The 20341-nt window shown below is 33.6% G+C and overlaps 1 protein-coding gene across 3 annotated transcripts in view; it reads right to left on the reverse strand.

The window, feature by feature from the left end:
- LOC150107795 (nucleoredoxin-like) overlaps nt 1-20341 on the reverse strand; it is a 199122-nt gene that overhangs the window by 22268 nt on the left and 156513 nt on the right. For all 3 annotated transcript variants that reach the window (XM_090391551.1, XM_090391550.1, XM_090391549.1), the window contains exon 5: nt 1648-1738. In XM_090391551.1, the coding sequence (XP_090247677.1) occupies nt 1648-1738 (91 nt within the window). The remainder of the gene's footprint in view (nt 1-1647; nt 1739-20341) is intronic.

Here is a 20341-nt window from a genome sequence, read left to right on the forward strand (position 1 = left end):
TACTTGGGATGAAATATTTACGAATTAAATAGTCAAGAAGAGTACTGTAATGCACACCAAAGCAGAAGAGATTAAAATTTAATAACTTATTCAACAAATGATCTCTATGGGGTATAATACTGGACATTAACTTTTAACTATTCACAGATGTCTCTGGCACAACAACAGGTTGTCATTTCAAATTAAGCTATGGCATGTATAACTGTGACTAACAGATAATTTTTATCATCCAATGTGAGATCACCCTACTTAACCCAATGCCTGGCAGAAGTGGCTTAAGCTAGAGGTGAGGCATTATGCCAGCAGGTTAGCTTTGTCATTAGTGATGGTATGGGGCACTGCACTTTCAGTTCAGAACTATGACTATAAAAAATGGTCACAGAATTATTTCTTGTATTGCTGCTGTAGAAAGGTGGGTGGTTTGTGACAGGTTAATGTTACATTTTTCTTGTTGAGAGGCTTATACGCTGGTTAAACATGATAACTAATATTTAAGGAATTGACAGCGTATACTAGAAATATAGATTAAATAAACTTTAATATATACTTTCCGATATTTCGGCGAACGTCACGTTGCCATCTTCTTGGGAACTTACTACAAGACACGTGCACACAAAGCATAGAAAACCCACCCATACAGGCAGATACATTCACCAACAATCCCACTACCCCCCCCTCACAACAATATGGAGTTATTAAAACATTATTCAACAGGGCAAAAATAATCTGTTCTAATGATCAAGCCCTAACCACTGAACTAAATCACATCCGTGACACTTTCTCAGCCAACGGCTACCCCCTCCAAAAAATACTTAACCCAGTGATCCACAACCCACCACCCCCTCCCCTTCACAAAAAAGATTACTCTAAATCCATCACTATTCCCTACATCAGAGGCACCTCGGAAAAAATCAATAAAATCCTAAAAAAACATGACTTGACCACTTGTTACAGACCACATAGAAAACTGGCATCCCTTATCCGCTCCACCAAAGACCAACCACTTCCCCTAGACCTACCTGGTGTATACCAGGTCCCTTGCAGCTGTAAACTGTCCTACTTTGGCCAAACAGGCAGGACAGCAAATATCAGAATCTCAGAACACAAGGATTACATCCGATTTCACCAGTACAGCCACTCTGGGCTTGCAGACCACGCTCTGGATACTCGCCACAGAATAAGATGGAAGAAAGCCACAGTAATACACCGCAGCAAATTCAAGTGTGAAAGACTATTCATGGAATCAGCCTCGGCCCTTAGGAACATGCCAAACCTCAACAAATTTGGATGCATGAAACTGCCCCAAATTTGGGAAACTTTTATCAGAAGAACTTCAGCCCAAAGGCCAAGAACTACCAATATAGCCTGCCAGGGGCACCATCAGGACTTTAGGAAAACGCTAGCTTCCTAGCTTCAGTCTCATTTGCTGTTATTAGTACTTGTGTGCACGTGTCTTGTAGTAAGTTCCCAAGAAGATGGCAACGTGACGTTCGCCGAAATATCGGAAAGTATATATCAAAGTTTATTTAATCTATATTTCTAGTATACGCTGTCAATTCCTTAAATATTAGTTATCATGTTAATGTTACATGTAATTGATAATCACCTTGTATAGATAAATAAAATGTCAGAGGTTGAAAAATTTACCTGTAAATAATATCACACATGGATCATCATTCAGCTTCCCAGAATGTTTTTCTGAAAGTTCATCAACAAGTTTAGGCATCCATGGAAAATCCTACAGGAGGAAGAGAAAGATAAGAGCAAAAAGTTCTGATTATCAAGTAATTTTTAATAATATACACAATTTTTACATTGTAGCTAGACTGGAAACAAAAATTTTGCCTTCTACACAAGCTAAGAGAAAAATATATTTACATATTTCAAACAAAAGTTTCAGTTCTAGCTATAAAAAAGAAACTGGTTTGCAAGTCAATTTTGCTTAGAATAGCAATGTACTTATGTGACTTTGGTCAAGACTTTCTGGTAGTCAGCAAGTTTGTTATATTCATGCTTTCTAATAGTGAGTGCTGACTGGTTCTGAGTGTACCTACTAAAGTAAGTTGTTTAAAATAATGTACACCATCAAAAAAAAAAAAAGTCAAGAGAGATTCTAGAGCTCTTTCTTCAAGAATTCTGGCCTGATGGTCATCATTATGTTTCTTGATATCTCATCGAAAACCACTGTTTTGAGAAATAAAATTAGGTCAAAATTAAGTAGCAAGACAGAGTCAGTACCCATCAGATACATAAATCATTGTAGTTTTTACCTTGTCTGGAAAAAAAAAAAAAAAAAAAAGGGTTATACTATAAATTCTACAGCCTTTCCCCTCTGAAATTATAAATTTTATGATAGTTTTTTATTTTAATTCAGTAATTGTTATGTCTTAGAATCACAGTTTCAGCAATACAAGACAGTTTGCAAGCACTGGATGCTCTCACTGAATCTATCTATCTATATATATATATCTTCAGATAAGAAGCAAAGGAATTTTCTTTTCAGAAAAGCAGAACTTCACATTACAACACCAACAGCACTTTCCTAAAGTTGAGAGTGTCTGTGTGAAAAATAATAATTTTTATCAAACAAACTGCAATTAATTATATCATTAAAAAGAAGTTTCGATTTTTTTTTATTCTATTTAATTCAAAAATTATAATATATTCTTTCCTGTAGTCTTTAACTAAAGTACTCTTATCTGGACATTTACAGAAAAAACCCAGGCATAAGTAGAATTATTTTCAACTCAAGGCATATTACTAAATCCTGTAGTTATCTTAATTCAACTCTTTAATATGGATATTCTACATGTGAACAAACAGCACAGATATATTAGGATTTATAGATATTAGCTAAAGGACAATTAGTGGAGCGTTGCAGGGAACACATCACATGCAATTAAGTCTTTTTCTTTTAGAAAACTTTAACGCTATTGCTGATTGCTACTATTCTGCTTACTTTATGAGTGAATGAGTGGTTGTTTGTTTTGCGATGTTACAGTATGCTGTTTAAAAGACTGCTTACATGGCACTGATGCACACAAGAACAAGGCATCCTTGTACAAAGAGTTTAACATGAGGGATTCCATGTGATGTAGTATGTGTGCTCAATGCACTCAGTGCTGTAGTGGAAGGAATGAGTGATAGTGAATGAAATATGAATGAGAGTCAAGAAGTGACTGAAGGTAATGAATGTGGAGGATGAGTTAGCAGTCTTTCAGAGGACAAAACTTGAGCTCAAGCAAACTTAGAAAATTTGGTGCATGCATGTGGCATGGCAGGAAGGAGAATGAAAGAAGGTGAATGGGAAAAGTATGAAAGAGCAAGATGCTAGAAGTAAGGAGAGGGTATGGAGATTCCATGATAAGATGTGCTTGAGAATGTGATGAAAGTGTGTTTCTTGGACACGAAGATCAAGGATGTTAATGAAGCTAGTAGTTTACTGAGAGGAGAGGTCAAATGGTTGATTGTTTTGGCAGTCTCAAATGATGCAGTGGGAGAAGAGATTTGCTGGAAGAAATGAAAGAGAAGAAGAGAAGATTGTGTAGGAGGAATGGTATACAGGAGTGTATAGATGTATGGAGTGAATGTGATTGACGACAGATTTTGTATATGCCTGACATACTACATTTGAATGGTTTTGGATTAGATGTTTGAAGAAAGTGTTGTTCAGTGAGAGAGAATGAAAATGCAAAAGCAGGAAATTAGAGATACTCTGTGTGCGTGTGTGTGTGTGCGTGCGTGTGGAGGATACAGCAGTCAAGCATGTGCTTACACACTCCTAAAACAAATAAGTTGAGTGCATGTATTATCAGGAAATGCTGAGTATAAGTTCCTAAGTTTCTCTGAATGGGTTGGTTGGTAATTACATTGTAAAAATAATCATATTAAAAATTCTGAATATTTTTATGTATTAATTATGCTTGTTAGTTTTGTTTTCATACACGCAGTGTCTGCACTTGTGATGTGCTCATTATGAAAATGTTATATTAGAAGTAACATGTAAAGAAGTAAAAAAAATTTTTTGATGTATTTACTAAACCGAATATTTGTGTTACTTATAAGAAAATTTGTTGTGGTTTAAAAATGTTGAATTTTGTATTTTGTGAAAGACTTTCTCTTAGCACTAATGGATACAGCGAGTCAGCCATTTTATTGCAGTGTGTAGTTTCTGACTTTTGTGGAGTGTGCATACTCCCGGAGAGGATTTGATGTGTGATTGACAGCTGACAAGGAAAGCGTTGCGTATCCAAGTAACGGTTGTAAACAAGAGAGCGTTCGGATGTTTTTAGAACACTGGCTGGTAAATATTCAAGTTGGAAGGAACTTGATTTTTTTTGTGTGTGGCAGTCGGAAGAAATTTTATAGTGTATTCCGAAAAAGGAATAGTGGAAATAATAGGTTTCAAGGAGGAATAAGTAATGAATAAAAGGGAATTTTGAAACTGTAAGTTTTTTTAAAGTGGAAAAAGTTAAGACTGTCATTTAGTATTGTGAATGAAAGAAGAACTTGTTGCTTACATTCTAAAGTGAATGTTTTTCTTAGAGAAAATATTGATAAAGAAGTTCTATAAGTATTAAGGAGGCCTGAAAGTGAATGTTTAGTAAATATATTGATTAAGAAGATTTATAGGTATTAAGGATGCATGATCTGATGAGTATTGCTACTAAAAGGAAACAAGATTTAGTCAAGAAGACTTTTATGTGTGTTACATTGATTGATGAAAAGGATCCTGAAAATGAAGTACAGAGCTGTATAACTTCTGGAAAAGAGCCTTAACAGAAAGAGAAAAAGACTATTAACATTTTTTTGTGATTGTGAAAGAAAAAGTGTTTAGTCTTAAGAGTAAGTTTATATTTTTAAATAAGGCCTTGGATCCATATAATCTGTAGTTATAGTTATGTATTATTGCTAGAAGTGTATATATATATTGTTTTAGTTTTATTAAATGTTTATTTTGTACTTAGTTTTGAGTCAATAATTAGTTGGATTCTGAAAGAGATAATTAAAGTCATTGCACCAATTGGAGTGAACTTTTGTGCAATACAATAACATATAGGGACACTCGGAGTCAAAATAAAAATAATTGTTAGTAAAAGAATTTTATATAATAAATCACCTCATAAGTATATAGTATAATTATTAACAAAGACATAGCCGGTAGACAAAATAGTTAATATACTATAGAGGGAACAAAAATAAAGAAGAATAAAAATAACAATGGCGCAGTCAACAGGATGATTGGTTATAACTAAACTATTTTAGAATCCAAAAGGCAAATCTTGACTCAAATAAAAAAAAAAAATGGCTACAGAAAATAGTAATATTAGTAGTAAAGTTCCTTCAGTTAATGATGAAGAATTTTTTAGGTTAATAAATCCAACCTTAGTAATACCTTCTTTCTCAGGTGATAGTAGTGAAAGCATAGAAACATTTTTTAGGTATGCAGAAAAAATTAAAGATTTAGGAAATTGGTCAGATTTTCACTTGTTAATTATACTTTGTAATAAATTGGTGGGAAAAGCCAAAACATTCTTAAACACATCTCCTTTACTAAGAGATACTGACAATTATGCAACCTTTAAAAGTTTGCTAATATCAGAATTTTCAAATGTAAGAGAATTAGGGCCTAACATTTGGAAGATTCAACAGTGTATCCAAGGTAATAAGGAATCTGTTTCTGAATATTATCATAGATTGTGGAGCAATTGCTCATAGATTTAATATTTCATCTGAAGAGAAATCCTCTTTAGAATGGTTGCTCTTTAATCAATTTAGGCTTGGCCTTAAGGATAATTTAAAAGAAAAAGATTATAAAGAAAACGAAAAAGCATATAAGAAAAAAGTTAGAAATCTTGAACAATGTTTTGAACTTGTTAAAGAAAAGGAAGAAAGATTTAGAGATATTTTTCATTCCTCAAGCAATAAGCAAGTAAATTCTTTTCAGTATAATCAAACTCATTCTCCTAGCATTGTGGGTACAGATAAAATGAGAGAAGAAAAGCTTCAAAAAAGTAAAGTTGCAAATAAAAGGAAAAAGTCTAAGGAAACTTCTGTGAATTTTACTAAAGATATTCCAGAATCTGATTCCAGGGTAAAATTACATGATTTGGAAAAATATGAGGAACTGAAAACATTTCTGAGTGAAGAAATAGAAAGACAACAGAGACCCATAGTACAAGGACAGGAACTTCTGTTTAAGATGATATCAGATTTAACATTATCCAAAAATCTTACAGACAATCAATCTTTTTCTTGTAAATCTGATGGCATTAACAGGAATAAAGCATCTCATAGAAGATACATTCCAAAATGTTTTAGATGCAATAAACAGGGTCATTTTGCTAAAGATTGTTATGTTAGAGATAGATCTTGTTTTCAAAATAAGAAATCAGAGAATAAAAGTAAATCTGGAATTAGTTATTATTTCAATATTATACTGGCAAGGACAGAAATGTCAAACTATTCACTAAACATGGGTAAAGCAAAAGACAGCTCTAACCATAAAAGAAAGTTTGATGTAGCATTAGCTCCTTATGCTAATGAAAGTAATCCTTTGAGAGTTTTACAAGGATTTATTGAAGATGTACCTTGTGAAATCTTACTTGACACAGGTGCACATATTTCACTCGTTTCTTATAGCTTATTTAACAAAATTAAATCTCTAATTCCAAATGATATTTCAGTTTTAAGCAATCCAATTAAATTAAAAGGAATATTTGAATCTGAAATTTCAGCTTATAAGCAAATTAATGTCTTTATTTCAATTCCTTGTTTTCCATTGAAAGTTTCTCATCCATTAATTGTTCTTCCAGAATCTTCAAATCCAAATTTACAAATAATATTTGGAATTGATTTTCTGAAACGTCATGGGTTTGTGTGTAATTTTGTTGATAATACAGTATCATTGTGTGGAATAGAATGCTGTTTGGACAGGAAATCAGGTGACAGTGGAAAATTAGAGCAGTCTCCTGAAGTTTTTCTAGATACTAATGATAATGATCAAGTATTTAATATTGAAACTCTAAAGAATAAGGATCCTAGTTCACAAATTTGGGAAAAGGATAAGATTGTCCAAGCTCAGAAGGATGATCCCATACTAAAAACTATTTATGAAGCAGTATTGAAAGGTGAGACTCAGCTAGATACATTTTTGAATCTGGAAAACTTGTATTTGGATAAAGATGGGTTACTCTTATCTAGACAAATGGAAGATGGAAAGTTGAAGGTGAAAATATTGGCACCAACTGAAATGATTCCTTGGATTATGTATACTTTCCATGATTCTGACTTAGAAGGACACCAAGGGTTTTCTAGAACTTTGGAAAGAATAAAGGATCGTTACATCTGGAAAGGTATGAAGAGTGATATACTCACGTATGTCAAGTCATGCCATAAGTGCCAAATAAGATCCCCTTTTAGAGGAAAAGCTCCTTTACAACCATTTCCAATTCCAACTAGACCATTTCAAGCTGTTGCTATTGATGTAGTAGGTCCACTACCAATTACTAAAAAAGAAAATAGGTATATTCTAGTAATCATAGACATGCTAACTAGATTTCCTGAAGCAGTATCAATGATAAAATTGAATTTCATATTGAAAAGAATAACATGTAAGAAAGTTTTAAAGCGAATAAAAGTTGAGCAGCTCTCAGATGTAAACTGTAGACTAAAATACAGAAATATTATTGGAAAGAAAATGAAAGAGTTTGAGAACAGGAATCAAACCTTGGAGATTCAGTGGCAAACTCTGAAGGAAACATTGATTGATTCTGCCAGAGAGGCATGTGGTGAGGTTGTGTGCAAAGATAAAAAAATCAGAACTCCCTGGTGGACACAGGAAGTTAAAGAGGCAGTGAAGGAAAAGAAGAAAGCATATCAAAAGTTCCTGGCAAATAAGTCAGCTTTTACTCTTACAGAATACAGAGACAAATGTAAGAAAGCTAAACAGTGTGTAAAACTAGCTAAACAAAAGTCATGGGAGGACTTTGGCAAGAATATAGAAAATAAATATCAAGAAGGTGGCAAAATATTCTGGAGGTTGTTGAAGAAGCTTAGGAATGGAGGAAAGAGTGCTGTAAAAGGAATTAGAGATGATAAAGGTGAAATGAAAACAGGAGAAAAAGATATCCTTGAAGTATGGAGTAATTACTTTGAAAAACTGCTAAATGAAACAAGCAGTGATGACAGCACAGTGGTAAAAAACACTGACCAGGCATGCAGTCAGGAATACATATCCATACTTGAAGTAGAAAAAGCCATCAAAAGCTTGAAATGTGGAAAGGCAGCAGGAGTAGATGATATTCGACCAGAAATGCTGAAGTATGGTGGTATAAGAGTCTTACAGTGGCTGCACTGCATAGTTCAGAAAGCCTGGACAGAGGGACGAATTCCCGATGATTGGAGTAGAGCTCTCATAGTACCCATATATAAAAAGGGAAATAAAACTGAATGTGAGAATTACAGAGGTATTTCCCTACTGAGTGTTCCTGCCAAGATCTATGCAAGTATACTTGAGAAACGGTTCAGAAGAATTGTGGAAGAAAAGCTTGGTGAAGAACAAGCTGGATTCAGGCCAAATAGAGGCTGTCAGGATCAGATCTTCACTTTACGACAAATAGTCGAGAAAGCATGGGAATATAACAAAGATCTGTATTTAAGTTTTGTCGATTTGGAAAAGGCATATGACAAGGTGCCAAGAGAGAAGCTATTCAATACGCTGCAGTTATATGGTGTCAATGGGGCATTATATCAAGCAATACTTAGTCTTTATTTGAGTTGTGAGTCAGCAGTTAGAATTGAAGGAAGTACAGGAAGATGGTTTAATGTTAAATCTGGTGTGAGACAAGGATGTACATTATCCCCTCTGTTATTCATTATCTATATGGATCACATTATGAAGGAATGTGGTATTAAACCTGATATCAAAATTGGAGATGTTAATGTCAGCTCTTTGCTTTATGCGGATGATGTTATACTTCTAAATAAATCCGCTACAAGTCTGCAAGATTCTCTGACTAAATTGAATAGCTGTTGTAATAGATATGGTATGAAGGTCAGCAATAAAAAGACAAAGACAATGAAAATAGGCAGAATCATTGAAAATGTCAACTGTGTTGTGAATGGAGAACCTGTGGAACAAGTAAAACATTTCAGCTACTTAGGCACAATTTTTACTGAAGATGGTAAACTAAATATAGAAATAGACAACAGAATCAGCAAAGCTGGTATCGTGGGAAGTCAATTGAATAAATTCATATGGAATAAGAAAGAAATTAGTCGGAACACTAAATTAGCTGTATACAAGACTGTGTTCAAACCAATTTTAACTTATGGATCTGAGAGCTGGGTCAGAAGTAAAACACTTGACCAAAGACTAGAGACCGCAGATATGAGAGTCCTGAGAAAGATTAGAGGCGTGAACAGATGGCATCAATGGCAATATCATATTAAAAATGAGGATATTAGGAAAGAACTTGACATTGTCAGCATCCAGGAATGCGTTAGCAGAGCTAATCTCAGATGGTATGGTCACTTAAATAGAATGGGAGAGGAAAGATTAGCAAAACAAGTGTTCTCTGCCAGGTTGGCAGGAAAACGACCCAGAGGAAGACCAAGATATAGGTGGATTGATACGGTACAAAGTGCCTTAGACGATAGAAATATAAGATCTGATAATGTTGGAGTCTTGACAAGTAACAGGCTGATTTGGAGGAAAATTGTAGATAGGAAGTTAGTAATGATGTAATTTTTTCATGTAGTACTGTCATATCCTGTACACCCCTTGAGGGTACATGGCAGGAATTTGATGATGATGATGATGTATCAATGAAAGACCAATCTGCAAAAACTATTGCAAGAAAGTTTTTGAATATGATAGTTTGTAGATATCGAACTCCTCAGACCTTACTTTCAGATCAAGGAGCAAATTTCACATCTGAACTATTGTTACAGTTATGTAAATTACTTAATGTTAAGAAGATTTTTACAACACCTTATCATCCGCAGTGTAATGGTATGTGTGAAAGACTGAATAGAAACATAAAGCAAATACTTTCAAATTTGGCAAACACTAAAATGAATGATTGGGATACACATATTTCTCAAACATTATTTGCATGTAGATCTGCTTTTCATTCTGCTATCAAGGAAAAACCATCTATTGCTTTATATGGTTTTGATCCAATTTTTCCTAATGAACTTGTTTCAGTTATTCCTAATACAGGATACAGTGATATAAATGAATATTTAGAATTAGTAGTAGATAAGTTTTCCACTACTCATAGACTAGTAGGTGAAATAAGTAAATTAAGTGCTCAGAAAACTAGACAGTATATAAATCGTTTTAGAAAGTATAAGTCTTTTGTACCAGGTGATTTAGTATTGTTAGATGATAAATCTAGTATTAAAAGAGTTGGGAAATTAGGAAGGAAAGCCTTAGGTCCATTTAGAATTTTAGACAATTTTTCTCCTGTGAATTTTAGGATTCAAGATGTCAATAATCCTAGTAAAATTTTAAATGTACACTCTGATAGATTAAAAAGGTACTTTTTGGGAAATAAAAATTTAGTTACTTTAGGTGACAATATGAATAAAATATTGAAGGATGAATGTAGTTTTCCTAATACTAATTGTGAATCTTATTCAAGGTTAAATGATAGGAAAGGGAATAGATTTAATACTCATAATTCAAATATGCAGCGAAGGAAACAATTAAAATTTGGTAAAATGAACCATAATACAAAAAAATTTAGAAATCCCAAGACACATGTTTCAGATGATGTACAATGTAGGAATAATGATAATCAAATTGACTCTAACATTGATGAAAGTACAGGCGGAATTTCATAGGTTGATAAATATAGGATTAAATAAGAAAAGGGAAGTTAAAGATACCTCAAATTTAGTTAGTAAGGATAAGGAATCCCAGAAACTTGTAGAATCTCAAAAACCTGTGGAAATGGATTCTGATAGTGATGATTCTGTAGATTTAGGACATAATTCAAGTAGTTTAAATGAAATATTTGAAAGGTATAAAAATGAAATTTGTAAGTATACTAATTTGGAAGAAGAAAATTCAGAATTATCTCTAGCATCAGATGATTCTGAAACTAGTGATTCAGAAGGTATACATAATGATCAGCAAGAATCATGTTATATTTTAAGATCTAGAAATAAATATTAAAAGTTTGTTTAGATATAGGTTAAATATTTAAAAATTTTTTTAAAAAAAAAATTTTTTTCACAGAAAAATGAAACTGATGTAAAAATAATCATATTAAAAATTCTGAATATTTTAATGTATTAATTATGCTTGTTAGTTTTGTTTTCATACACGCAGTATCTGCACTTGTGATGTGCTCGTTATGAAAATGTTATATTAGAAGTAACATGTAAAGAAGTAAAAAAAAAAATTTTGATGTACTTACTAAACTGAATATTTGTGTTACTTATAAGAAAGTTTGTTGTGGTTTAAAAATGTTGAATTTTGTGTTTTGTGAAAGACTTTCTCTTAGCGCTAATGGATACAGCGAGTCAGCCATTTTATTGCAGTGCGTAGTTTCTGACTTTTGTGGAGTGCGCATGCTCCCGGAGAGGATTTGATGTGTGATTGACAGCTGACAAGGAAAGTGTTGCGTATCCAAGTAACGGTTGTAAACAAGAGAGCGTTCGGATGTTTTTAGAACACTGGCTGGTAAATATTCAAGTTGGAAGGAACTTGATTTTTTTTGTGTGTGGCAGTCGGAAGAAATTTTATAGTGTATCCAGAAAAAGGAATAGTGGAAATAATAGGTTTCAAGGAGGAATAAGTAATGAATAAAAGGGAATCTTGAAACTGTAAGTTTTTTTAAAGTGGAAAAAGTTAAGACTGTCATTTAGTATTGTGAATGAAAGAAGAACTTGTTGCTTACATTCTAAAGTGAATGTTTTTCTTAGAGAAAATATTGATAAAGAAGTTCTATAAGTATTAAGGAGGCCTGAAAGTGAATGTTTAGTAAATATATTGATTAAGAAGATTTATAGGTATTAAGGATGCATGATCTGATGAGTATTGCTACTAAAAGGAAACAAGATTTAGTCAAGAAGACTTTTATGTGTGTTACATTGATTGATGAAAAGGATCCTGAAAATGAAGTACAGAGCTGTATAACTTCTGGAAAAGAGCCTTAACAGAAAGAGAAAAAGACTATGAACATTTTTTTGTGATTGTGAAAGAAAAAGTGTTTAGTCTTAAGAGTAAGTTTATATTTTTAAATAAGGCCTTGGATCCATATAATCTGTAGTTATAGTTATGTATTATTGCTAGAAGTGTATATATATTGTTTTAGTTTTATTAAATGTGTTTATTTTGTACTTGGTTTTGAGTCAATAATTGGTTGGATTCTGAAAGAGATAATTAAAGTCATTGCACCAATTGGAGTGAACTTTTGTGCAATACAATAACATATAGGGACACTCGGAGTCAAAATAAAAATAATTGTTAGTAAAAGAATTTTATATAATAAATCACCTCATAAGTATATGGTATAATTATTAACAAAGGCATAGCTGGTAGACAAAATAGTTAATATACTATAGAGGGAACAAAAATAAAGAAGAATAAAAATAACAACATTATGCAAGGGTAATTATGGACCAAAGGGGATGCTGAAATGCATGTACACAAAAGCCAGAAGTATCTGAAATAAAGGGAAGAAATTTTGGCATTGGTAAACTTGACTTGGCCATTGTCATCACTGAAACCTGGCTGAGATGATATAGTTGTAGAGATAAAATATAAGGGGATATTGTATTTTTAGGGAGAAAAGAGGAAATAGCACAGGAGGAAGGGTAATACTGATTACAGATAAAGAAATTTAATCAACAAAAATAGAATTTAAGGACAATTTCATAACTGAGAAGACAGTTAATTTAGGGCAATCTGATGTGAGATAGTGGCCAACAAATCACAACTATATTGTTGGATGATGCTACAGACCAGGATGGCACCATGATCAGCAGATGAGCAAAATGAGTGCAGACTGAGCAATTATTATGGGAGACAAACTATGGGGAGAAAAGTTGGATACAACTTTGGATATAAAAGTTGGGTGCATGGCAAGATGAAAATGGAATTCCATTTTCATCTTTCCATTTCTATCATGCATAGCAAGATGGAAATGAAATTCACACGGTTACTAAGAGATAATGTCAGAATGGAAATGCTGTCAGATGGCAGGAAGAGAAGATGAAAGAATTGATTGTTTTGGCATGAACTAATGACCTGAGAAGTATTGTAGTGGTGGTGAAGAGGATCCAGAAATGAGTGACTAAGATTGTGACAGGTCTGTGGAATGTTATTTATGAGGATAGATTGCAAAGCTTAGCTGAAGGAAAAAAGAGGGGACACAGCATAAATCTACATACTTAAAATTTTATGTAATTGATACAAAAGTACCTGATGAGTAGGAAGAGAGGTATGGATGCAACTAGATTTTTTGCTCAGAGAGCAGTGAATGAATGGAATGGATTGCTTAAGGCAGTTATGAGGACCCTGATATTAAATGAGTCTAAGAAAAGGCATGATAAGCATTGTGTGGATAATGGTCTTCTGCATTATCTTCTGACTCCATGGAGATATCTGTATAATAATAATATCTGTAATACAATAAATTTTAAAGTTTATTTCTCTTCACATATTTCCATTATATATTATTTAAATTTGATCTGAAAAAATGAAAGTATAAATATCAAAAAATTCAAATGAACTTAGATTTTCCTGAAACCTAAAGTTTCATGTCACTCCTAATGTCAGATGATGCAGCATTAGCAGAACTTAGTAGGTAATAAAGCTACTCCATATCTCTGACCAGAGGCTAAGTTAAGACTAATATAAATTTCAATTCACACTGATGAGTAATTTTAAAAGACATACTTAATGATATTTTTTTGGAAGGTGAGGATGACAGAATATTTGAAACCGAACTTGAGTGAGCTGAGAACATGCAGTAAGAGAATGGTGTTGATAATGATGCATAATGATTAAAGAGTAAAGAAGGAAAATGATGAGTCAAATGGCCTATATATTTTGAAAAGGAAAATTCTGAAAACTAAACATTTTTGAAAACCAGGAATTAAAGACCAAAAATGGATAAAAAAAAAAAAGTTGAAGAAAAAAAAATGTATACAGGACCAGACGCATGGCAGTAGGGATGACCATTTTGTGAGAATCATAGTCAGATTTTGTCATCCTCACTTTCCAAAAATATACAACTAGGTATGTCTTTTAAAATTACTCTGTAGTATTAATTGAAATCTATATTAGTCTTTTAACTTAGATTGGAGATAGAGGGTATCTCCATTACCTACTAGACTCTGCTAATTGTACATTATCCAAATGAACTACTACTTTTTTTTTTATCACTTTGCCCATGAGCTCCGAAGACAACACTCAGTCGAAACAGCTCACACCCCATAACTCCTCACCCTAATCTTCATTCATTATATTCTTTCTTTTTATCCCAAAATTTTTTATAGACTCGACCATCCTTGGAAATTTGGCTTTTAATTCACATATCTTTGATTTTCTGCATTTTTAGCTCCCACATATTTCTATCTCCACATTTTCTGCTCCTCCCCTTCCTTTCAGTTATATTTTACAGTTCAGTTATATAAATTTTTTTATTGTTATATGCCTGATGCTGCTCCAAAAGAAGACAACCTCAGGCATCCTACAAAGGTAAGTCCATTGCTTACATATTTTTTATTTATCTATGTCTTTAAAATATCATTAATGCCTTAAATAAATTGAATAAAAAAAAACAAAAAAACAATGACATTATACAAAGGTTACTCCTTAAGAAAATAGGCAAAACAGCCATATATATTAACTACCTGGATATTAAAGAAGAATGGAAATTTGTGACTTGGCCAGCCAACCAAATTTAAATTCTGTATAACCTTAAAATACAGACAAAATATGATGGTACAATATAATCAAATGTCCTATAATACAAAGTCAAGGCCATGTGGGGATGTCCACCTGGTTAAATAAAGATCAAGCTATTTTTGTTAAAAAAAGTTAGCTGCTGGAACAATCTTAAACTCAGCATAAAATGAAAAAAGACTATCAGTGTAAGCAGAAGTGGAGCAAGTAGTAAAATTACTGAAATACAACCTTTACATAAATGATGTTTCCAAGAAGAAAACTAAATCAAGAAAGAGTTTCATAAATAATAATTACAAGATGATATATTCAGGTATTCATGAATGACAGGCAATTTCAAGCAGAGTGATGCAGGCAAATTTCAAACTGGGGAAACTGGACAATAAGAATTAGTTGTGATTATGGTCCCAGAGAATGTTCAAAGAGGAAACAATCAGAAGAGTTTTTCTGAGTCATTAGAGAGGACTGTGAAAAAAAAAAAAAAAAAAAAAAAAGTAAAGTTGGCTCTTGTTAAAAATCTAAACAGCAGAATAAGAAAGGAATCACAGACTTATAAAAATATTCTGGAAAAACTTGGAGAAAAGAGCAAAGATAAGTCCTTACTAGATTTCTGCTCAGGACATAGACTATTCTTTATCTCTATGTTTTAAAATGAAGACGTTATCTTAATTTTGAAACATGGTATATGGAACACATTCCGCTTCATGTTCTCAACAATATGGGTATTCATGTTGATCAAATCCATTAGTTGGAGCATACTGGAGTGATTTTTTGAACATGAGCTCACTGTTTTGCTATAAAATTCATGATATTTTTGATAATTATATAAAATGAAAAAAGACTATATATTGGCTGTTGTATCCTTGTGTACGACTATATGATTGAATGTGTCATTTCTTTTTGATATATTTATATAAGGAACAATACATAAATTCGTGGTGCTGATGAAAACAAGAACAATGGCAGCCAAGACATCATTAAGCAGGCGATTCAACATAGGGGATTTTGTAAAATGTAGTGTGTGTGCTATGTATTCATTGCCAAGAGAAAATGGATTGTGCTTGGAAATTGGATTATGAGAGTGACAATGGAGGGTGTGTTGTAAATATTGTGTGTGTCAGAAATGCAAGACTTATCAGAAGCGAGAAAATGAAGTAGTGGAAGTTAATGCTGAAAGCTGTGAAAATGGAAGAGTTATAGTGAATAGAGTTCTGGGTTTAAACAACAGTGAAAGAAATGTGAAAGAGTATAAATGAGGTGACTGAAACTAGTGGTAAGATAGCAACTGTAAGATAATGAGAGATGGCGAGGATGAAGGTGCAACTAACCTGGTAGAGATAGCAAAGAGCAGCAAGGAAGTAATTCAGGATATGAAAGCAGAGTTGGTGAAGATAAGGCAAGAAACAATGCAATTGCAGAGTGAAATGAGAAGACTAACAGGTAAGTATGGAAAGGAGAGGAAGGCTAAAATAAAAGATGGTTGTGTGAAAGAGGTGTGCAATGATTCAAGAGTGATGATGTATGGGAATTCAATTATTAGAGATATGGTAAATGAGAAGGTCCATAAAGTTTTCTTTCCAGGGAGTAGATTGAGCAGAGTGATTGAAGCACTACAGATGAGGAAGAAGCAAGCAAAAGAGTTGGTAGTAGTCACAAGGAGAATGTAAGGATGGATATAAAGAGGTTGCTAAGGAGAGTAAAAGATAACAGTGTAGTAGGAAAGGTAGTGTGTTTCACAAATATGATAGTGTTGAGATGGCAAATGAGGATCATGAATGGGATGCTAACAGAGATGTGGGAAGAGAAAGGAATTCATTTTGTGAATGTGTGTGGGATGAATGGAGTTGAATAAAAGAGATGGGCTACATTTAAAAGGATTTGACATAAAGCTGGAAAAACTGTTGCTGTAAGAGAGTGATAACTGAAGTGAATAAGACCTGAGGAAGCAAGAGGTGGTAGAGATGATATGGAAGAGCAGGTAAGCAGGGTACGAGAACTTGTGAATGCAGAGATGAGTAACATGGGTGAAGAGAATGAAAGAGAAGGAACACAAGACAAATAGTGAGGTTGGGGGTGAACAGGGATACACTGTGTGAGAAAAGTTAATGATGGATACAGGCGTGGATGTATATCTACAAGAAAGAATTGGGATGACCAGGGATGTGGGGGGGGGGGGGCACAAGCAAGTCTGGAGAGAGATGTGGGTCATATCTGAGAAGTGGAGTTAGGGAGGCATGTTATAGAACCAGAAATAAGCTAGTATGTTTACAAATGCCAGAAGTATTCATAATAAAGGAAATAAAACTGTAGCACTAATAGAGTATATTTGCCAAAAATTGTTGGAATAAGTGAAACATGGTTAGATGATAATGACATTCTGATAGGAATAGAGATGGAAGGGTAAGTTTTTGTGAAGACAGACAGGGCAGAAAGGGTGTAAGAGTACTGCTATGGTAGCTGCTGAATTGTGACCATCTAAGGTGGACATGCAAGGAGCAAGTAGTGAGAATGGTTGAAGGAGTATGGCGTGAAGTGATGATTAAAACGAAATGTTTAGTACGGTGTTTCTATAGACCCTGGTAATTTGGTAAGGCAGTAAGAAGGAAATGTACAGGCTATTAAAGACTGGAATAAAGAGATGTCATCTAGAACCAAAGAGAATGAATTTCCCAAGTTTTTGAGGGGCAAATATCTTAGGCAGTATGTAACAGAGGGTACACCAGGATCGAGGGTCTTGGATTTGATCTCTTCAGAGGATGTTATTGTAAATGAAGTGTCGAATCTATCCTCCAGTTGATGAAAGCGACCATGATGTGATCACTTGGGTGGTGGCCAACCACATCAAGACTTCTCTGAGAAAGGGTTATATATGTGGAACTATAAGGCTGTTGATTATGACACTCAGAAAGTGACTTACAGCTATATCATGGAATGAGGAATTGGATGGGAAGGAAATCAATGCTGCTTGGTCCCTACTCAGGAACTTGTGGCAGAGGCAATGACTGAGTGTATTCCAAAGGTCAAGAGTTTAAATGAGGCAGGTGTAAAATGGATGACTGAAGTGAAGCATGCAATCCAGAAGAAAAAAGGTGTGGATGTAGCACAGAATGAGCGCAATAATCACTTACACGAGGAGTACAAAGAGCAAGCAAGGAAGGTGCCTCACTTGGTAAAGGTAGCAAAGGTGCAATATGTGCAGCAGTTAGAAATTAAGCCAAAAGAAATCCTATGGAATTTTTTCAATATGTGGCCAGTAGAATGAAAAATGATTATGGGAAGATGTTGGTCAGTGATAATTGTGGGATGATAATGAATGAAGAGGATACATGAGAAGTGAATTTATTATAGTATAGTGCTGTTTGCAATGTGAGAGGTGACTGTAAAACAAAATGTAAGAATTACTGAGGAATTTGTCTACTGAATGTTCTGTGAAGATTTTAAAAGCAAAATAAGAGGCTAAGAAAAATTGTAAATAAGAGAAACTTAGGGAAATAAAAACTACATTTAGGTCATATAATGGTTATTGTTAATATTACTGCACAGCAAATATCTATGGATCCTAAGGTTCACTGAAGAAGGGCCACACTGTTCAAACAATTCTTTAAACTGGTTCACTCACAAAACATTAAATGCTACATTTTTTGTCATAAGATTACAACTTTCACTTGGAGAGTCTTGAATCAACTCATTCATGACTCTCCTAGCAAAAGATGTGGTCCATATTTCCCTGCTAACCACACTGTTACACAACTTCCAACTTCCAGGGACAAAAGGACACCCTTGTTTTTTCTAATCCTGTAATAAATGAACAATCACTTCTACATCTATCCATTTTCAACTCTTTAGTAATTTACATTTCTATTTTGGTCACTCAACTCTAAATCATTTCCACTATTTCCTCACCCCTAAGAATTTCTAGTGACCAAATCCCTGCACAGTAGTCAAGATGTGGTCCTATCAAAGTTTTATACAAAACGTGATCATATCAAAGCCTTATAATGAGGGATAATAACTTATTTATCCAATTTGTCAGTGTGTTTCTTAGGATCCAAGTGAATCCTTTGAGCAATATGTCCTCTACATGTCAATTCTCTGTTTGCCATCACAACCAAATCACTAGTCTTGTTAAATTCCATCTATATATATAATGCATAGTTTCGTCTCCATTCTCAATGGCAAACCTATAGAACAAATAAAACATTTCTGCTATTTAGGCACAATTTTAGTGAAGATGGAATTAAAGAAGTAAATAAACAGAAGAAGCAAAACTGGAGTGGTGGTGGTGGTGGGAAATTGAATATATTTAATTCATATTGAATAATATATTGAATATGATGTAAGAGAGGAATCAGCAAAATCACTAAAATAATAGTACAAAAGACCATATGGAAAACTTAGTTTATAGATCTGAAAGATAGACTAGGAATAAAACATCTGATTAAAAACTAGACTACAGGTATGAGGATTCTGAGGAAAATTACAGTAAATAAAATAAATTTAGTTTAATCCTTGATCTCAGTGAGAGCAAAAAAAGTTTGCGCCTGAAAATATCTTCAGGACTGAATATAGTGTTGTACTATCTTACCTGGGTAAGTAGTACAACACCAGGCAACTCATAGCAAAGGTGGAGCAAGCTACCAACACTCCTATCCCAGTATCTCCCATAATGCAAAACACATCTCCTTGTGGATATGTATACTGTTATGCATTAAGGGACTGGCCACTACCCAGACTATTCGACCTTCATTGAGGTCTCTTCAGTGGGAGTCAGGCCCAGAGTTGGAGATACCAGGCAGAAGCAGAAGCAAGGTCATCTTTACCTATAGGAGCTGCAAAAAGGTTTACCACCTTTTTTTTTTTTATTAAATTACTCTGGATTTAGAGACAGATGTTGAAAGTACAGTAAATAAATGGGATCAATGGTAGAATCAGATTAAAAATGGCAATATAAAAAAAACGGAACTTGATGACAACAACAACAATATTTAAGAATGCAGATGTATGTAATGCATTCTTTGAGAAGAACTAATCATCATAGAAGGAGAGAGAAAAGATTATTAGCAAACAGATGCTATGTTGCTAACATAGCAAGAAATGATCCAGAGTATGTTGTTAGTATAGCAGGAAAAGGATTCCAGAGGAAGGCTAGGTGGACTGATGTAGTCAAAAGAATGAAATGAAAGATATGGCAATGTTGGAGATCTAACAAATGAATTTGAAAAATAATTAATTGGAAACTGAACTTAATTATGCACTCTATACTCTTTGTACTAACAAAATATTCTGAAAACTTTATTTTATAAGGAAAATTTAGAAAAGGATGATCATGTATAGACCAAGCCTTTTGCCTAAAATTAATAAGAGAGAAAAGAAGAGAATACAATTTAGAAACACAAATTACATTTACTGACTTTG

This window comes from Typopeltis vanoorti, chromosome 4 (genome assembly GCF_054136105.1).
Source record: "Typopeltis vanoorti isolate ZY-2024b chromosome 4, IOZ_Tvanoo_1.0, whole genome shotgun sequence".
Classification (NCBI taxonomy): Eukaryota; Metazoa; Arthropoda; class Arachnida; order Uropygi; family Thelyphonidae; genus Typopeltis; species Typopeltis vanoorti.